This window comes from Lepisma saccharinum, chromosome 24 (genome assembly GCF_977018435.1).
Source record: "Lepisma saccharinum chromosome 24, izLepSacc3.1, whole genome shotgun sequence".
NCBI lineage: Eukaryota > Metazoa > Arthropoda > Insecta > Zygentoma > Lepismatidae > Lepisma > Lepisma saccharinum.
This window is the reverse complement of record NC_139252.1, coordinates 38145542-38166752: the sequence shown is the minus strand read 5'-3', so window position 1 is coordinate 38166752 and position 21211 is coordinate 38145542. Positions and strand designations below refer to the sequence as shown.

General features: G+C 37.0%; 1 protein-coding gene across 1 annotated transcript in view; it reads left to right on the top strand.

The window, feature by feature from the left end:
* LOC145978246 (synaptic vesicle glycoprotein 2B-like) overlaps positions 1 to 21211 on the top strand; it is a 91187-nt gene that overhangs the window by 57047 nt on the left and 12929 nt on the right. Inside the window, exons 6-8 of the mRNA XM_083110729.1 lie at positions 5473 to 5711; positions 16992 to 17164; positions 19461 to 19861. Coding sequence (XP_082966855.1) covers positions 5473 to 5711; positions 16992 to 17164; positions 19461 to 19861 — 813 coding nt within the window. The remainder of the gene's footprint in view (positions 1 to 5472; positions 5712 to 16991; positions 17165 to 19460; positions 19862 to 21211) is intronic.

Sequence of the window (21211 nt, the reverse complement as noted above, 5' to 3'; positions counted from 1 at the left end):
AGTATACATACTTGTTTAGGGTATGCTTCATCTGAATTGCAACTTAACAGAAATCTGGATTCATGTACTCTGAATCACTTTCAAGTACCCCTCAATGAGGTTCCCAATGGAAAAATAAATTATATATGACTTTTGTTAAGGACTTAGAAATAAGAAAGAAAATGAATGGAAGATATAATGTAAGGCAAGAGAATAGACCTGAGATTAAAATTTCAGATTTAGTATTTATCAAAACTCACTACCTTAGTAATCTTCTAGGGAATCGTATCAAAAAATATTGTGAAATTTATGAAGGTCCCTATTTAGTAGTTGCCAACAAAGGAACTAATATATTCAAGGTAATAGACTTAAAAACTGGTAATATTAGTGATAATCATCATAGTGATAACTTGAGAATATGGAAATGTTCAAGTGAGAAGAGAGATTATTATTTACGACAATTAGAAAAGTTAAACCCAGAGTTGTACAAGCATTTATTCAAATGAAAGGATAGATATATATGCTGAATGCAGATAGGTACTCTACATGTTTTCAGATTTTGTTTGTAGAATCAAATATTTTGTTCTAATGATAATCATGATTTATTTTTGGTTTGATACAAAAATTTAATTATTTTGATGAATTAAGGAATTGTCTTTGAAAATGAAGAAACAAAAATTTGAGTTCAATTTGTGTGTTATGGAAATAATGTAATTTTATTTTTTGGCTTAACTAAGTATGAAATATTTAAAAACTATACATGTAATAACTATACATGCAGAACGTCAAAAGTGTAAAATTTCACTTGCTCCCTTCGTGAAATTTTTCATTGAAGGAGAGGGATGTATGACCATTTCCTGTTGTACAGGATTTTGTGTATCGCGCATGTGCAAGAGGTTGCTTGTTTTTTATTGTACCAGAGTCAAGCGAAGGAGATAGTTTGATAGATAGATAGATAGATGTTGCTTGTGCGTTTGCTGAAATGTAAGTGTATGTTGTATGAAAGCGAGCTATTACATATATCTTACATTTCGGCAAATGCACCAGCAACATCTAGAAGCAACCTTGCACGTCGCAGTCTTCGTACCGAACTATTTCCTTCGCTTGACTGGTACAATAAGAAACAAGCAACCTCTCTCACATGCACGATACACAAAATCCTGTACGACAGGAAATGGTCATAGGGTATGTGAATGACAGTGATGGTCCATGTGCACGAAGAAAACTTATCTTAACTTGTTCTGTAAGAATGTTCACATCCAAAACACCCAACCCACCACTGGTTCATACACAATTATCTTCACTTGATAACTCAGGTTGTTCTGCCTCTGCATCTGTTTCAGTTATACATGATGGACCTGGCATTTCTGAGAGCGATTTTGTGCACGAATTACATATTTTCTGTTCTAATGTTATATTTGGACATTTCTGAACCATCCAAGACTGTACTTTTCTCAGATTCTTTCCACCTTGTGTGTCCACTTTTACCCAGTGGATTACAAGAATAAAAATTGGCTTTTAAAGTCCATTTTGGTTAATGAAACTGTTCATGCAGGAACCTGATAAAATTAGTTTCAATTGTGCAATGAACCACACACTCACAAGCTCAGAAGTGAAATAACAGGAAATGTAGAATGGTGTATCAGCAAGCTTTCTCATTAGCTGTAATAAGAAGCCTTGCCATTGGCTCTAATAAGAAGCCCTGCCATTGGCTCTAATAAGAAGCCCTGCCATTGGCTAAAATGGCTTCAGTTTCAATCTCTGATCTCCAAGATTTGTTGCTATTTACTGATGAAAATTGTGTCTTATCAAATAAAGTTGCTGTCACATATTTCTGAAAAATCTGTTGATTTGTTATAAAATATACACATTTCATGTATAATAAACCCAAATCCTCAAGGTATGAAATATTTATTGCATGGTATATGTCTGTGCCGTACCTGCAGTAGTATGCAGCATGACACTCCCGTTAATCCTGCACTGCCTTGCCATTGCAGTGCCAGCCTAATATTTGGTACATGGGTAGAAGAATGTTGTTGCAATAAAATATATTTTTTGAGATATGTTGTGGCATATTTTGAGATATTCATGGTCAAAGGTCACAGTGAATGACCTTGAAACTGTAATCTTTCGTAAGTAGGGTATCAATGGAAAGCTCAATTCCTTAGTTTTTCAATTTTTGTTTGAATTTTCACTCTACTACAATTAGGGTAAAAGTTGCATCCATTTATAAGTATGTGAGCTTGTCATTTTTTACGAAAATTTTTATTTTTATTATGTCCGTATGTTGGACAATTTTCAAAATAAAATTCTGAAAATTGGCAGAATTACTTACCTTGTCATATATGTCTGACACAGAATGTCTCATATACAAGGTGTCTCATAAGTATGGAACCATAGGAGAAGAACAAAAGAAGTTAATGTAAGGAACATATTATTGTACAACACATTTAAAGATTGTGTTCAAAATGTTCACCAATGTTGAATCATACACAGTTGAAGACGATCAGTCTGTGCCATGGTTTACCTGTAACAGAAAAAATGGTAATATGAAAATACATATGGTTCCGGACTTATGGGACACACTGTATTTCTTCACCCCAGCAGGGGAAGTTATTGTTACTGTAATATTTTTTATAGCGTTCACAACTATATTGTAAAGATGCAAATCTTTGATTAGGAGGACATTTCATCATTACTGGGTTCAAATGTATTATGGGCAGTGCTTGAGAAATATCCTTCAGATCTAGGTGCCAGGGGAAAAAGTCAATGTAATGAAAATACAAATACATCACATACGTGTATAGATTTTTTTCATCTTTAAATTGCAATTAAAAGATACTCCCTCTGTCCCATAATTATAGTCCGGTATGCCAAAATGGTAACTTTTTATTTATGTTCTTTTGGATACTTGATTGGCTAATTTGTACTGATCCTTGAGTAATAACGTTGTATGACTCAATCCCGTGTTTCATTTTCTTCTTTTGTATACACAAATGTCACAGTTTGAATATCGGACAAGTATTTTGGGACAACAAACAAAAGTGTACCGGACAATAATTATGGGACAGAGGGAGTACAAACTTACTGTTGTGTTGAAAGGCTATTCACTGACGTATTAACTGTAATTTTGTTGAAGAAATATTCCCAATTTATCAGATATTTTTTATTGGGCACACATGAAGTCACACTGATATATTCACAGAACATAGAAGATTTATTTGTAGATGTATCCAAAATAAAACTTGCATACTTTTATTCTTCCAATTTGCTGATTAATTCTTTTCTATGTACTTGTGCAATATGAGACAAATTTGACATACATCTTGTCATTTCTATACTCATTCAACCTAGTTTGTATGTTAATGTTAACAAGCCTTCAAAATTGGAGAATGGCTTGTTATTTTTTTGCTACATAATATGCTACAGTAAAAAATGCTATTGAGGTGTGCAAACATCTTTTCATCCATTTTCTTCACACATGCTGCCAAAGGGGCTGATTCTGGCGAAGCTAAAGTTTCCAACTTGAACGGACAAGTAAACTCTTTCACGAATTTCCATCTGATATGACTAGGGGCCGGGACTTTATGTCCTATAAAACTGTAAAATATGTATGTAATTATGTCATATAAATTGGAAAGTATGTCATGAAAAATTACAAATATGTCAGAATAATGCAGAAATATTTCCAGTAAAGCCAAAAATATTCACAACAGTACTCTCGAATTTCTCCAATACCCGATAGAGTAGAGTAGGGGCTGTAATGTACCGAATGTTATTTTTACTTTTGACTGATTTTTGTGAAAAGCTAAAAATGCAAAGAAATGAGAACGAAATTTCTTTACTTCCCGTGCCACAATGAGAGAGAACATTTTTCCTCAATAATGTTTGCATGCCTATCAATTGTCGGCAGGATAAAAAAAAGTGGAGTATTATTGTTCTGTACTAAGAAAAGACTGCACCTTTCTTCCACCATAATTTCCATATCCTGCCATCGACAATATGAACTGTCCGTTGTGCTAAAGCTACGAAGAAAGAAATAGGAAATAACCGATTATGTGCGAGAGAATTATGAAATTATACAGAAATATGTCTTATTACAACAAATTTGAAGAAATATGTTTTAAAAATACGAAATTGGTGAAATATGTCAAAATATGTTTTATCAAGTTTGTCTATTTCGGCTGATTTTCATCAGATATGTAAAAGATCTCACCCCAATATTAGATCCGAAATGTCCCGGGCCCTAGATATTATGGTAAATGAACACATGTTTCACATCTTGCAACATCAATACTGGGATCAAATTTCAGCCAGTTTAGTTTGTTGCACCATTCTTCTTTAACTTTCAGACGTATGGAAACTGCTTCTGTCATAACAGAAATGTTATTATGCTCCAATGTTGTAGCCACTGCCCCACGTGGTTCTTTTGAAGTACTTGAACTGAAGTGACCCCCCCCCCCCCCCCGAAGGAACGGCAAAAACATGTTTTTTCATGCGGTTTTTCATTTGTTGATTCATTTTATCCTAGTGAATTCACTCACTACCAAGACTTTCACACTAAGAATAACATTCTTGGTCAGGTTAACCCCCGATGTACTCCAGTTTTGACTCTTGACCTTCATGTGGTTCTACATACTAGCAATTCTGTCTACTATAAGAGGCTGAGCATCACTGTATTCAAAACATCGTTGAAAAAAAAAAATTGATAACTTACACTGTACTGCAATTTGAACTTGGAATCTTCAAAAGTTTCGTACATGCAAATTTAAAGATAACTCCAATATTACAACAAAACATAACAGTTGCCATGCTGAAATTTTCAGTCGCCATGACAACCAGGCGACCGGGATTTTTCGAGCCCTGATTATGCGATATAATGTAATACACGAAACTCATAAATTGATTTAGTGCCTCCCCCATGGCACTGTGGTAGCATTGTTGCCTTGCAATCAAGGGGTCCCAGGTTTGATACCCGGTGGAGGCACATAGTGGTTCGGATTCCACTTTAAACTGTTGGTCCAGTCCCGATTAGCCTTACTGTGCTTAAAGTGGACTTAAAACTCCAATTCAATTCGAACTTTATTCACGATTTATTTCCTTCACTACTTTTCTCTCCAGTTGTCTGCTTTGTTTTCTTCTTAATACTCCCTCTCTTTCATTTTCATCTTCCTTTGCTCTCTCCAACTTACCACAGATAAGCAATGCCTTCCTCGACAATGCCTTCCTTGCTAGTGACGCCTCTCAATGGACGATATTCAAACTTCTTGCAGAGAATAAATCACATCAGAGGGTCAGGAAGATTTCCTACCTAAGTTCAATATCTGAATATAGGCTAATATGTGTACGTGTACCCACAATCTTTTGCCCCCCTCCCAATATTTGCCTTTGTATGTGCGTAATTTAGTTTAGTTTAGTCTCTCCTACCTCTTGTCTCTCACTCATTTCCTATTACACTCTACCACTTCCTTAATATCTTTCAATTTCTCTCAGGTTTGGCGTGGTTAATTATTCCCCAGCCATGGAGCTTTGAAAATGAATACTTCAAGTACAATTCGTGGAGGATATTCGTGGCCGTGTGCTCCGTTCCTAGCCTGGTGACGGCCATCTTGTTGACCTGGTTTCCCGAGAGCCCCAAGTACCTCATGTCATCAGGAAGACCCGAAGAAGCGCTGGACGTCTTCAGGAAAATGTTCAAGCTGAACACTGGTCAAGACCCTGATGATTACCCAGTAAGTAGCATATTGTATGTAGCACTTTATACATCTTGCATTAGAAACAACTCCCAAATCTGAAAACTAAACTACAGTAGACTCGCGATTATCCAAGCTAATTGGGACCGAGACTACCTTGGATACGGAAAAACTCTGATAATACGGAGATACTGTGCTAATAGGTCATAAATGACGAAACAACACTTAAAACTGTATAGTAATTATTTATTACTAGTACAACATAAATGAGAAGATTACTTTTTCAAAAAGTCTTTCATAGTTTTTTGGACTAACCTCTTTCCTCTCTTTGACGCTGCAATGTAATGCCAACGCTGTAGGAAGAGTAGATCAAACAGCGTAGACTTCTTGCTGTTCAATGTAGGCTATAGCAGCTTCGATCGCCTTCAGTTCCTCAGAATGTGATAATGTGACAATCGGATACACCGACAACGTAACGAACCCATGCAGGGCAGACGGTGACTACACTCCAACTTACTAGTAAACAAACGGGGGATGCGTTACGATGTGCGATGTTTTCCAACCACTCCCTCGGTTAACCCGGACCCTCGGTTAATCGCGAGTCTACTGTATCTTTTAACGATGGTGTGTTTTCAAGTTCATATCTGGGGAAGTTGTTTCCTGCATCTGCTGCATTTCTTTTGGTACCCAATCGTCATCCATCCTCTCCGTATATATCGAAACCACCACATTCTTTGTGTTTTTTCATGCCTTTGACAACGAATACATTTCTATACAAGGAACTCAATACTTAATTTAGTCCAACATTCTGCCGTGTCCCGCTCCCGTGTGTCTAGTTCGAGTTCAACAGGACCTGCAATGATATAAATTGGCATGATTGTTACTGAGATACCAACCTACTTGGAGCTCTAGCACATGTGCACCATGGTGAAGGTGAGAAGGTACAAACTTTGTGGCCTCCCCTCATATTATATAGTATGTTCCAATTAGTGTCTTACCCAATTTGTCTACATATATTTTTTAACATTTTATATTAAAATGAATTAATGGATTTTTTTATCTGATTATCTTAATGCCCCATGTTTTCTAAACATACGTTGCGGCTGGCCGTACTAATGTGTATTTTTGGGATTGTATATCTTGTGATCAGCAGATTCCTATAGTTCACGATAATTTATATCAAAATTAATTAACAATTGAATCCATCATTTCATCATTAAATTTTATCTTTCTAGTTTTCATAGTTCCCTAAATAACAACATTTAGATAACATATTTTTAAAAATTTATTATCTTATAGTCAATTTTACCCACAGCTTATTTTTCTACTGTTACTTGGTACAGATAGGTCGGTATTCATACTGGCAGGCTCATGGACAGATCGTTATAAATATTAAATATCCAATCATACTTCAGTTCACAAAATTCTTTTTTGGAGGGGGGAAGTTTCAAACCCAGTTAATCACTCTACTCACAGAGCCCAAAATGTGTCAACTTACATAAATATGTTGACTCCAATAACACATTAACATGCATAAACTGCTAATAATGCATTTTTGGTGCATCAATATTACACAGAAATTCATAAAAGGGTACTTTATCAGTTACTGTTATGTGCACTGAAAATGTATCAATTGAGAATATCAGGCACATTAATTTCAAAGAAACCAAAATTACATATTTGTGTCAATTGACCTCGTTATGATGCATTTATGTAAACCTGCTTGTTTTTTGTTATATATTCTAGCATATAATTTGCTGTTGTTTTGAGTTTAACTGAAAATAGGGTGCTTTACAGATTCATGGTACTGTAAATATTAAAAATATATGTCCATCTACATAATTTTGCGTTAGGATTTTCTACACTAAGAATTTAGGCGTTTAGGTAATAGATAGGCAGTGACTTGTTTAATAAGACAAATTGCGATATTTAAATTTTACCCTGCCATCTGGTGTTGCTATTTATATATATATTTGAAAATTCCATGCTTATTGAAATTTTCCCAGTGATTGCCTACTTTCCGGTTTGGAATTAGAAGTAATATCAATGATTTGCTAGCAACGATTTACGCATAAGAGGTCTTGTCTGTCTAAGTTAGTAGCGATGTTCCAACTTAGGCGTGTGAAGCAGGGGGATGGGTTATGGTACATATACCCCTTCTTTGAACCAGATACACTGTTAAACGTTAACTTGAAATTAAAATTATTCTACTTGTAAAATTTAAGTCTGCGTGTTAACTTGAATTTGTTCACATTAGGACTTGCAGCATTCTCTAGATGCCTCTCAGGGTAGCCTATGAGTAATACTTCTTTGTTCGTTGTCAAAATGATATCCAATTCAACTTTTTACTAAGAAAAAGAAGTATATGTGTAACTAAGATTGTTTCTGTGAAATCATAACGTCTTACAATTCAGCTTAATAGCTCTTTACCATTCCAACTAAAATTAGAGTTGCTAAGAAGCCGACTTTTTTGAATGGACAGTTTCTTTCCCATAAAAAGTCAGCTTTTTTTTGGGGGGGGGGGGGATGGAATTTTTGTCTTTTTACCCATTGCGGCTCCAATTTCACTTGCAGTGTTAGATAAGAGTTTAGAGGTTCGTAATGTTATATTTTAGAATTAGGTAAATAATTTTACATAGTGTAGCAACCAAAAGACTCATATTTGCATTTCTTCTACATGGTGTCTAAAAAGTCATGAAACTGAGACTTTGAATTACGAATAGTGATAGACATGAATCTTCCACTGGATATTAACCTTTAGGAGCCCAAGGCCATTTTCACATGTAGCCCCCTTGATGCCCGAGCCGATTTTGAGCAAAATGCAGAGTTTCAATTAAATGAGTGTAGATCAGGGGCTAATTGCCCTAGAGAGATGAGTGATATACTGTTGGACGCGAAATGAACCAGAGATTAAGGCTATATAAAATTTATGCAAATTCGGCATATATGTGGTGTGGGGAGGGGAGAACACTACAAATTCCAAAATTTTGGAAAAAATGGGGATTTCCACCCCCCCTCTCCAAGAAAAAAGTACATGACAGAGTTGACATGCACATGGAAATTATCGCTGACATGCGAATTCTTGCAGCTACTTCCAAAATTCTATTTTTAGACAATGCCGGGTAACCTTTGTAGCCATTTGTGAAACACTGTGCTCAAGAACAAAGGCTTTTCTTCAGCGTGCCTCAAACTTACATTATTATGGCGCAGTTTCAACAACACCTCTTCCTCCTCCCCCAACTCCCAACCCCCGCTTCCTCCCGGACTGAAAACATTCCTTTTGACCTCGGGTACCGATATACAAACTTCCTTCCAATGCAGTTTCTAGGGGTGGGGGAAACGCATTGCTTTAGAACAACAAAACCGGCCTTCCTTTGTCGGGAAAATTTTTACCTTGAAAAAAGATGCAAAAAAAAAAGTCTCCTTTTTCCCGCAATTTTCATGAAAAGAAAAAACTTGCAACAATAATTTCTGTTAAATACACTTGTTATCAACAATATGAAAGAAGAAAATCTAAATTCTAGCCAAATATAGCGAAGTTATAACGTAAAAACTACGACCTTGACAGAGCATCTCGATTGAGACGATTGGGCCCTCGAGGGTTACATGAGAGTGTCTGATCGGGCTCCAATGTTATCAGTAGGATTTTCGTATTTCAACAGCTCATACAGTTCCTTCAAGTTGCCCAACACTAGCCTCTTTTGAACATGAATTCTACAGTCACCTGTTTTTGAAACAAAGTCTTTTTTTCCAGGCATAAGACGGCTGATAGCATCACTGTTGTAGAAACTGATTACCTTTTCAATGACAGCTTCATTTAAAACCTTTCCAGGTTTAGGATTAGGTGTTGCCAAAATACCCTTTTCTTTAACCAATGCTTTTGCTTTTCTTGTCTGTTGCTAACCTGAAATTCTCTTTGTATTTTATTGCATGACCAGCTTTTAGGTAGTACTGTTAAAATTTGCAATTTTTCACTGATCAATTCACATTCTGCATTCTTTTCCACAGTTTCCTCTGCATCTGTACTTGCTTTTGTTAGTATCTTTTCTCTCAAACATCATTTTATTTTCCTATATTTTTTATCACTGTATGATTTCATTTGCAATTTTCTCTTAGCAACATGTGATTCTTTTAGAGAGATTAGAGAGTTATTCAAATACTCTAAACTGACATCTACGGACAAAAATGCTTCGTCAACATTACCATGCCCTGGACTACTGCTACTGGGTAGGGTACTGGTACTGAACATTCGTCTGCCTCCTGATTTGTAACAAATTTTCATACCTGCCACAATGATGTCTGGCATGTCGCACATCCATTCAGTAACAGGCCGCAGACTTCTTTTAACACTCTGGTGTCTGTCTGTCTTTCTTAAAAGAGTTGCAGCAGAAAACTTTTTCAGCCATACTGGAGAATAACAACACTCACACAATGTCTAATATCAGTAATAATAAACCTTTTACTGAACCCACTACTTAACTTGCAGAAATACATAGTCTTTATGTAACCTGTGCAAAGAGCAACTTTACTGCAGGAAAGTCAAGGCACAACTGAATGCTGGCTGATGGAAACAGCAAGCATGCACTTGTTTGAACATGTTCTGACTTTCATTCCCTGGCTAACTCTCTTTGTGGCATGCTTTCAGACTGCGGTTGGTCATAATATTTCACCCATAGCCATCCTAAATCAGAGGCATAACTTGGGGGGACAAGGGGGCACTTGCCTTCCCCCAATATTTTGAGACTTATAACAACGCTTTATAATAACCTGGTAATTATTAAAACTTTTAAATATGTTATACAATAGTAGTTTCAAATGGAATCGTATCCAATTATACAAATTTGTACATTTTTTTTAGATGAGCCAAGATATACATTTTGTATACAGTATATATATATATATATACGAGGCTTGTCTGGAAAGTAAAGATACAAACCAAAAATAGGATATAAAATAAATTTATTGCTCGCAACTAAAGTTACACTTGATACACTGATACAGAGGCTATTTCTCCACATAAGTTCCACCATTGTCCGAACATTTGTTCAGACGCGGAACAAGTTTTTGTATCCCTGAATCGTAGAAATCCGCCACCTGCATCTGGAACCAAGTTGTGACTTCTTCCATGACTTCATCGTCGTCGGCAAAGTGTTTTCCACCAAGATGTTTCTTGAGGTACAGGAACAGGTGGTAGTCGATGGGTGCAAGGTCGGGGCTGTATGGTGGATGGTGAAGGACCTCCCATTGAAACTATGCAAGCAGATCCGTGGTGACATTCGCTGCATGGGGGCGGGCGTTGTCATGAATAAAGCGGATTCCACTTGACAACATGCCTCTCCGTTTGTTTTGAATTGCACGTCGAAGATGTTTCAAAGTCTGGCAGTAGGTTTCAGCATTAATCGTTCTTCCAGGCGGCATGAATTCCACCAGCAGGATGCCGTGACGATCCCAGAAAACGGTTACCATCAGCTTGCGGGTTGAAATTGACGTTTTGAATTTTTTTGGCTTTTGGAGAATGGGTATGGCGCCACTACAGTGACTGCTGCTTGGATTCAGGAGTATGGTGGAACACCCATGTTTCATCACCTGTCACAATGGAGTCCAGGAATGCATCTCCCTCTTCTGCGTAGCGAGTAAGAAAGTCCAGTGCATATCCCAGTCGTTTGGTTTTGTGTTCGTCAGTCAAATGTTTTGGGACCCAGCGTGCACACAACTTTCTGTACCCTAACCCACTCACAACTTCATGAATAGTGGTTTTCGAACTGTCAGGAAGCATCACACACAATTCTTGAATTGTCACCCGCCTATTCGCACGCACCTCTGCTTCAATACGATTTCGAAGGTCGTCAGTGATCACGGACGGCCTCCCACTTCTCTCTTCATGATGAACATCACGTCGACCTTCTGTGAAGGCACGCCACCATTTTGCCACATTTTGACGATTCATCAAGTTCCCGTACACAGTCACAATTTCTCGGTGGATCTCCGATGGATGCTTTCCTGGTGCCTGTAAAAACCTGATCACGGAGCGCACTTCACACTTGGCAGGATTCGGTATCGCCGCTGCCATTTCCAACGCGTGTTCCTCGCACAAGACTCAGCGCAGCACTGACGCATTTTTTTTGCGTGTATGTATGTACTATGTAGATATACAGAGTGTCCACAAATTGTCTTTACAACTTCAAATCTAAATAACTAAATAATGGAACGAGGTATCTCAGGTCTGTTTCCTTCATTTAAAAGAGAAACTCTCAAAGTTTTTTTTTTACTACCTCACTGCATCTCTATGTGTGCCTCCCTTGTTGCCCGTACGATATCAAAAATGGGCCAATGATTTCATTGTGCATAAGACCACACCACACATTAACCTTTGGGCTTTGGCGGTCTATTTCTCGAACCTCGTGAGGTTTTTCAGACCCCCAAATTTGACAGTTATGCCTATTCAATCATTTATGAGAAAAGGAAACACACTGTGCCTTCTCCGGTAGAGTAGTAATTTTGTGGAAATGTTACCTCACATCTTCCCCACTTACTCAATGTACCTGAAAAAACAGTAAAAAAAACTTTGAGAGTTTCTCTTTTAGATGAAGGCAACAGAACTGAGTTACCTCATTCCATTGTTTAGTTATTTAGATTTGAAGTTGTAAAGATAATTTGTGGACACCCTGTATTTAAAAGCCTTCTGAAATATGAAGGTAAGGCTTGGATAAAACCATCCATTCAAATAAGCCGGCATTTTTGTAACCACTGCTTCTGTCTAGCTATGAATTCCAGGTTGAAAGTTGTATTTTCAATTTAGATACGAGTGTCTTTTTACATTAGAGAGATAAATGAAAGCTGTAAACAAGAAAAATGAAGTCAAGTAATGCATATTTGTTGATTTTAAACAGGTTGGGGGGAAAAAAGGCCGTGGAAAAAAAATATTTTTTTTAAAAAAAGAAGCAGTTTTTTTTCCGACCACTTCGAACTCTAACTATAACTCTTCTTAGTTTTTCTTGACAAAATTCAAAGCCAAAAACTTAATAACAAATCACAGTTCATATTTTCTATGGCAACAGGGTTTACAAGGTATATACATACAGGGAAATCACTATTCTGTGCCATCATCACTTATAAGCTTAAATATTGCATAAACACAAATCAAGTTACAAGGATTAAAAAATAACAATTTTTTGTACAACTGGGAAGAAGAATAAACATTTGTACGAGGAAAGAAGATATTAAATATTTGTAGAATGGGAAAGCATACAATATGGGAATCGACTGTCTTCACTTGAGATTTGAATATCTTGTCATGCATAAAGCTAGATAATAATTAACCAGGCAAGGGATTTCTGTCTCTTCATATGCCAAAGTCAATGGTTTTTTTTCTGTTAGTTTTGCGAATCCGTGGTATGTAATCTCGAAATATATTATTGTTATTTTCTATGTATTTACATTTATTAGCTTTTACCGCATATTTTAGTTATCTTTACACAAAATTTTCATATTTTCAAACATTTTCGGGAATATATTCCATATTCATGGTTTTACTGCAATTTTCCTTCTTGTGTTAAACCAAACGTTTTACGTTCATCTGTATTCTCTTCCTTTGTACTCTCTGTTTATTTCAAATGTTTGCAATACACAATACATCTGTTAGTCTAACATTCTTGTCAACCATAAAGGTAGGGGTCCACGGTTCGAATCCCAGCCTGGGCGTGGATGTTTGTGAGTGTCCATCAATGTAATCATGTCATCACTCATCTACCTCTTCGCAAATTAGCCAAAAGTGGCACAAAAAGCGAAGTAAAATAAAGCAAATCAAATCAACAATAGAGAATGCAAAATCAAACTTGCTTAGTGAAATCAATTTCATTACTACATGTGATATTAAATGCTGTTTCAGTCAATATAAATCTGTCTTTAGGGAAAACAGGAGAAGATTAACTTAAAAGAAAGCTTAGTATTCCATTGTTTTGGTAACAAAAAATAAAGCATATTTCGTATTTGAATTTTGCAAATGTAAGTAGGGTTGAGCCGATACCTATGTACATAATCTGCCGATACTGGTGGTATCTGCATCAGTGAATATCGGTTGATTTTCTTTTACCGATACCAAAGATTTTCATTGGGTAGAAGAGCGGGCAAGAGCAACAGCTCGTCTCAACATTTGTCCCTTTTAAAAGTTCCTTCACCCTTCCTTGCGACAGATTGGGACACCAGCACAGGATGTTCCATAGATTTTCATAGAAACACTGGATGAAACCCCACCCTCCTGGGAAGCAGATCGCAAGATCAAAGGCATGGGTAAATGAAAGCTAAAGGCATCTAACTGCTTTGTTAATGCTGAGGGAAATAAACAATTCATTGCCAATTCTTGCTTGAAGCTTGTGTCCGTAAGATAGGTGGATGTTTTCAAACCACCCACCGTGCTAAAGCCGGGTCAGGTAGTTGCGGAGTTCTTGGAGAAGAGGGATGAAGGTCACTGTGAAATTAGCTTTGTTTTTTCTATGTTCAAGCGGGAAGGGGATTCAGCAATTTCTTCTTGTCCTCTTCCCTTCTGTGTCAGTCTTTTGTGTGACTGCTGGTATCGGCCAATGAGGGCTATTTATTTCCACTGAAATTAGATTGCAAACAAACGGCTTTGAATGACAGTACTAAGGAAGATTGAGTTTTTGTTTCAAGTCCTCTTTATGCACAGATGAGCTAATTGGGACTGGACCTACATATTAATGTGGGACCTGAATCACTATGTGCCTCCACTGAGTATCAAATGCATGACCTGTTGATTACAAGACAACGGCATTACCACTACACTACATAAAATATTTATCAGGAACTTTACTTTTCATCAAATGGCCATACCATAATTCATTTGGTTATTCAATAAATATTCCATTTTTTTACTTCTTTGACATTAATTTACTTGCTATGACAGTTGTTTTTACACAAATTTTAGCGGTCTTAACTATACGTAAGCTAGATAATTAATATTTGCTGTTTTATCTCGATTTTATAGCAGCTTTTTACTATTTATGTAATAATATTTTTTAGTTAAGAAACAAAGAACAAAATAGAAATTAACATTGTCTTTCCCCCGTTTCTTAGTCTATGGTTACATACAACAATACTCCATATGCATCGGAGAAATTAAGTACTAATTAATCAATTTATATTATTACGAATCAACCTATAATTATATTAACGTATTAAATAGAAACACTTTTAGTTTTATATTTATGAGACACTTGGCTCAGACTGGCTCCCCGAATTATATTTCTTGATACGTGCCTAGTGATGTGACGAGTTATAACTTGACAAGTTTAAAAACAAGACGCTGCAATCCATTGTTTGCGCACCTCACATCACATTTCCCCACTCCATTGCCTGCGGCGACATTCGTTCGCAGTGTTGCAATCTGGAGGGAGCGGAATTGTCTGAGAATTTTCAACGAAATTTGAATGTGAAAGGCATGAATTACTATCCCGTCACCTACGCTACCTATTGATTACGCAAAATTCTAAATACATTTTGATATTTTCCCTTTAAACCTTAAATGAATTAAGTTATATTAGGGATATTTCTTACCAGCATAAGCAATGTATGAAATAAAACAATAGAAAAATGAAAAATATATAAACGATAGAACTGAGCTCACCTTCTAAATGTTTTCCAGTTCTCCTTCTTCAGTTTCACTCTCCCACTCATCCGAGTCTGTGTCTAACGGTGAATCTGTGTCCGTGTCTGAATCGGCTTCACCAAGTCTAATTATCAGTTCATCTACATGCTCGTCCATAAGTCCATCTCTTTCAAAGTAAGAATCTTGCAGCCAAGAATAAAGAGCATGAACATTTCAATGCTTTAGAAAAGAACACAGGCAAGCGTGTTATCAGATTGCGTTCTCGTAGTGATTGTTGTAGGATAAACAAACGAACCACCACCCCACTAGTTATAAAAAAAAAAAAAACTGGCCACTGCTCGATGTCGCATTCAGAAAATAAAGTCATTCGCCCTGTAATTTCTCTTCGTTATAAACCTTAATACACGTGCATAATACTACAGTTTACGATCAGCGCACCGCACGCATTTTCAAAGGCCGGATTAAATGAATGAATGAACTGGTATAATAGGAGCCTGCATGCACCGTCACGCTAAACAGTGAAAATTGTTTGTCATATTTGTTTTAGCTTAATTTTGCTGAGTTGTCACCACTGGTACTCTCAACGCCAGACCAGTAAGTAGAATAGTGTGGGTAGGATGACGTAATAGGAAGTGCTCCACAGCGATCTGCGCATATCGGGACTTAACTTGTCAGGCTATAGTATGAGTCTGTAACTAGCCTTTGTTTTTTTGTACTGGAATTATACAAATATCGGTATCAGTAGGAATCTGTCATGGTATCATTATCGGCAAATGATGGCATCGGCTCAGCTATAAATGTAAGCCTAATGCATTTTATTTAGTTAGGTGAGCCACTTGCTTAATGAAAATTGCCATTTTCACAATTATGTCCATATTTTAATTTCATATTTTGTTGAAGTAAATATATATTGACATATCTTACACTTTCTTTGATGATTATAAATTATAGTTACGTGCACCATAAGAATATTTTTTAAAACCATATAATTACAGTTACATTAAGAGAAATTATGTAATGCCCTTGAAGTAATATAGTTTAAAAACATCCACGGTCATTTTTACAGTAGTCGAATGCAGTGAATATGGATGGTTTTACACTGCTATTTTTCCAGTCTCCTTTTTACAGTGTGTAACAAAAAATATGCTGTTAGTTACTGTAAGAAGTTAAACCCCCTCCCCTTTACAGTCATACCCTCCTCCTTATAGAGTCTGAGTATACCACTGCATGGCATAATTCACTTAGGGGTGGATATAGGAGAAATTGGTCCAGTATAATAATAGTTATTTTATACAGGTTGACCAACATGAGAATGCTCCTGTGGTACTGTAGTCGAATTTTCAACAGCACGTGAGTGGAGGGAGCGTGAGCGATGCAATCAGCTGCTTGCATTGTTCAGGTGTTCTTGTGTTGCCAGAATGTGTAGCACTGGCAAAGAGCACGAGAGAAGCACTGTAGTTTAAGAGTTTGCCGGTGCATTCTTATCTTCGTTAAGTTGTAGGTTTATTGAGATTTTTACTTTGCGAAATATGAAAGAGTTCTATCAGATAACCCCCCTTTCACAAATTCCATGTTTTTGCACCAAAAAAAAACTCTCAGTATTATTAATACATCAATGAGTAACGATGTCCATTGAGCACAAACTTTAATTACAACTACTACTACTACTAATTATTATTATTATTATTTGCTTTCAGGTTATGAAAGTTCAAACTGAATCGGACGGGTTCAAGTTGAAGACTGGCTCCTTCATGAAAGCAGTGGAAAGTGTTCTGACCATGCTGTGGGGACAAACTAAGCCATTACTGACCAGGCCTTACCTTTCGGTAACGTTCCTCACGTGTTTCATGCAGTTCGGAACTATGTTTGGGTAAGTGTGGTCATGTTTTCATAATGTATTCTTCATTTGCACCAGTTTTTCTCAATGCAAACACACGTATTACGAGGGTCACTATTTATATTTTGAGCCTTGGCAACACTGATTGAAGTTAGGTGCGATTTTACGTTTGCACGGAATCGTCTGGCATTATTGACCATAACGTACTTCAAATGTTTTGTCAATAGCTTCATTTGTGTTGTTTATGTTGCCTTGGAGATTGCGCGACAACAATAAAATGGAATTAACTCGTGAACATTTTCGTGCGATGATTTTTTACGATTTTCGACGAGGATTATCAAGACAAGAGTGCATCGATGAACTTACTTCCACATTTGGTGATGAAGCCCATCCTTTGCCACTGTGAAACGCTGGTATAACGAATTTAATCGTGGCCGCCATTCGCTCACCGACGAGATTCGCGAAGGTCGTCCAAAATCAGTTGTTGTTCAAGAAAACATTGATGCTGTGCAAAACCTAATACTGCAAGATCGTCATGTGACATACTGTGAGATTGAGGGAACCATAGGCATTAGTTCCACCAGCATATATAAAATATTACATGATCATTTAGCTGTGAGAAAGGTATGTTCTCGTTGGCTCTCACACAATTTGACAAAAACTCAAAAAAGATGCTCGTGTCAATTGGTGCAAACAAATGCTCAATAAATACAATCGTGGTGCTTCAAAAGACATATATAAGATTGTAACAGGTGACGAATCATGGATATATGCATATGAGCCGGAACGTAAACAGCAGTCGACTGTATGGTTGTTTCAAGATGAACCCAATCCAACAAAAGTTGTTCGCGCTCGAAGCACATCGAAACAAATGGTGGCCTGTTTTTTCGGGAAAACTGGTCATGTGGCAACTGTGCCTTTAGAGGAACGTAGAACGGTCAACTCTCAATGGTACACAACAATTTGTTTGCCAGAGGTCTTCGGTCAAATACGGAAAACAAACAAACGCCGTCGGTTCATTCTTCATCAAGACAATGCCAGCTGTCACACATCTCGTCTAACAACCGACTTTATGAACAGTCAAAAAATCGAATTGATGGGTCATCTGCCATACAGTCCTGATTTGGCACCCAATGACTTCTTCTTGTTCCCGAATGTCAAGAATAAATTGCGTGAACAACAATTTTCGTCGGCGGAAGACGCCGTTGATGCGTTCAAAAACCATATTATGGAGGTGTCTCAAGAAGATTGGAAAAACTGCTTTGACAAATGGTTTGAACGAATGCAAAAGTGTATTGACCATAAAGGAGAATACTTCGAAAAACAATAAAGCAGTTTTCAATGCCAAATTCCTGTTTTTTCATTGTTAGGCTCAAAATATAAATAGTGACCCTCGTATAATGAATAATAACATGCATTACAATGAAAGTATGACACGGAAAATGTTTCAAATGCAGATGAGTCATAACTTACCAGTAGTGTGGTTATTACATTTTATTGTAGGGTACATATGCTTTTTATGCATGGTTAGTAAAAGTTTAACAAATGGATATTAAAAATCATCACTTATTATACATCTTTGCTAGATATTGACTCACAATCACATTTTGAATAGCGTTAACAGTTATTTTTGTTTTGGCCAATCGTTTGGTCATAAACTTGTCGAGAGCCGAATGAGTCATACTACACGACAGCATTTAGTGATAACCAAGTTATAATAGCCTACAGTAGCGCCATATTTTTTTTTTCTAAAAACGGCCATTTAATATTCTCCACTCTATAATTGCTTTAGCAATTGTTCAAAGCTGTCTCGAAAGTTTGAAAATGTTTGTTATTTTTATGTATTACTGTAGATTGTTAAATGCTTCCAAGTGTTGCCACAGTATGATATTAAAGAACATGGCGTTTGATTATTATATACATGCTGTTTGTAATTGCATTGAGTGTGTGTTGGATCAAGATCAAATACATTAAAACTATTACTTGGTAACTTGCCTAGAAATTGCTTAAAAGCGGTGTGATCCAATTAATGAAGAAAAGGGTGAATGATTGTCGAAGAATGTAGCGTGATGTTACATAGTGATATTTATTCAAACATCCCAGAAGACCTTACTGACAGATTAATGTCAAGTTTTATTGTTCAGCGGAATGCACAAGTATTGCTCAGCAAATTGTCCATGACTATTCTCATTAAATTTGCTTCCTGCATGTCTTTAAGGAATGGATTTTTGTGTGTGCTTGTTTGGGGGTTTTGTTTGTTAATTATGCATCGCACTCTACATCCGTAGCTATTACCATATTGCAATTTTATTATGATTTTTCATTCCAGGTATAACGGTATGCTGCTTTGGCTGCCAGAACTGTTCAACAGGATGCAGGACTTTTATGGATTCTATCCGAATGAATCGTTGTCCGTGTGCGAAATAATCGAATTTGGTCCTCCCGGTTTGGCTGTGATTCAAAGTGACCTGGATGTGGTGAATACATCTGTATTGACTATGGACGATGGACAGAGGCACTTATACCATTCAGACTCTGGCAATGTATCAGATTCTTCGCTTCAGATCCTTTACACTGCAGACGTTAACTCATCAGTGGTTTTGGAGGGATGTTCTGACTTCGTGAATGAGCAGGTTTTCATCAACACACTCATCATTGGTGCCACTGGAGGGATGATCAATCTCATTGCTGGATTGACTGTTTCCAAGATTGGCAAGAAGAATCTTATTAGTAAGTATTTTACTATCATTTAACTAATCATCATTCTTCACAGTTTCCTGCCTCTGGCTGGGTCAGCATAGAAGTGAAGCATCTCCATTTTTTTCTGGTCTTCACCACTCCTCTCTTTCCACGTTATTTCAATCTTGTCCTCTTCTCCTGACATTCTCCGCTATCTGCTTTTCCACAGACATCTTGGTCTCCCCTTGGCCTTATTCCCACTCCTTGTGCATGGTAACCTCTTACTTCTAGTCTTTCTGCATCCATGCTCTTCTTGTGTCCGAACCATCTCATCTGTGCCCGATCTATCCTGTCCTGAAGCTTCACCACACCCACTGATGGATCTCCTCATTCCTTATTCTATCCCTTCCAGTCTTCCCCAATATACTCCTTAAAAATTTCATCTCCACTGCCTGCATCTTTCTTTTGTTTCTCTCTGTCATTGTCAAAGTCTCTGCTCCATATGTAATTATTTGCACATAGTATGTGTTATATATTACCTTCTTGCATTTTATACGTGTTCATTACCTGTTCCATATTAATCTTCGAACACTTTGATATAGTTCACCACCTATTTGTCCTCTTCTGTTTACCTCCTCATCTATGCTTCCTAGATATTTGAAGCTCTCCACTACCCTCAACTCTTCCATGTCCATCTTTATTCTTGGTTTGCCGGACCCTGTAGCCGAGTGGTTAGCACATCGTGCTGCGATGCCAAGGGTCCCGGGTTCGAATCCTGCTCGGGTTTGGTTGTTTGTGAATGTCTATTCATGCGCAAATTAGCCAAGAGGCACATAACGCAAAGTAAAATAAACTAAATCAATCAATTTATTTATTCTTGTTTCATTTCTCTCTGTTGTTATTAGCACCTCACTTTTCTGCACTGAATTTTATTCCTGCTCTTCTGACTCAACTATCAAGCTGTGTCTGTACTACTTCTTCCTCGTTCTTCCATATTACTAAGTCATCAGCAAACAACAGGGCCTTCATCTCTTCCTCTCCTATCTTCTTCCCTACGTCTTCGTTAATTGCATCCATTGTAATTATCCCTGTTTTAGTCCATTACTTATACTGAACCACTCTGTTCTTCCCACTGGTGTCTTCACACAGCTCTGGTTGGACTTAAAACATTTAACTAATATTTGGGTTATTTATTAATGTTGTTATTAGAAATATACACTGAACGTACTTTATGTAAGCCTTCAAAGTTTTACCAATTCATTACTTTCTGTATTTTAATAATATTTAAAATATCTAACTGTGTGAAGTTTCATAATGCCGGAAACCAAATCTCTCTAAGGTTTTATGTTAGAAGTAATCAAAATTAGGATTGCGCAACTATTGAAACACACTGTATAAAGT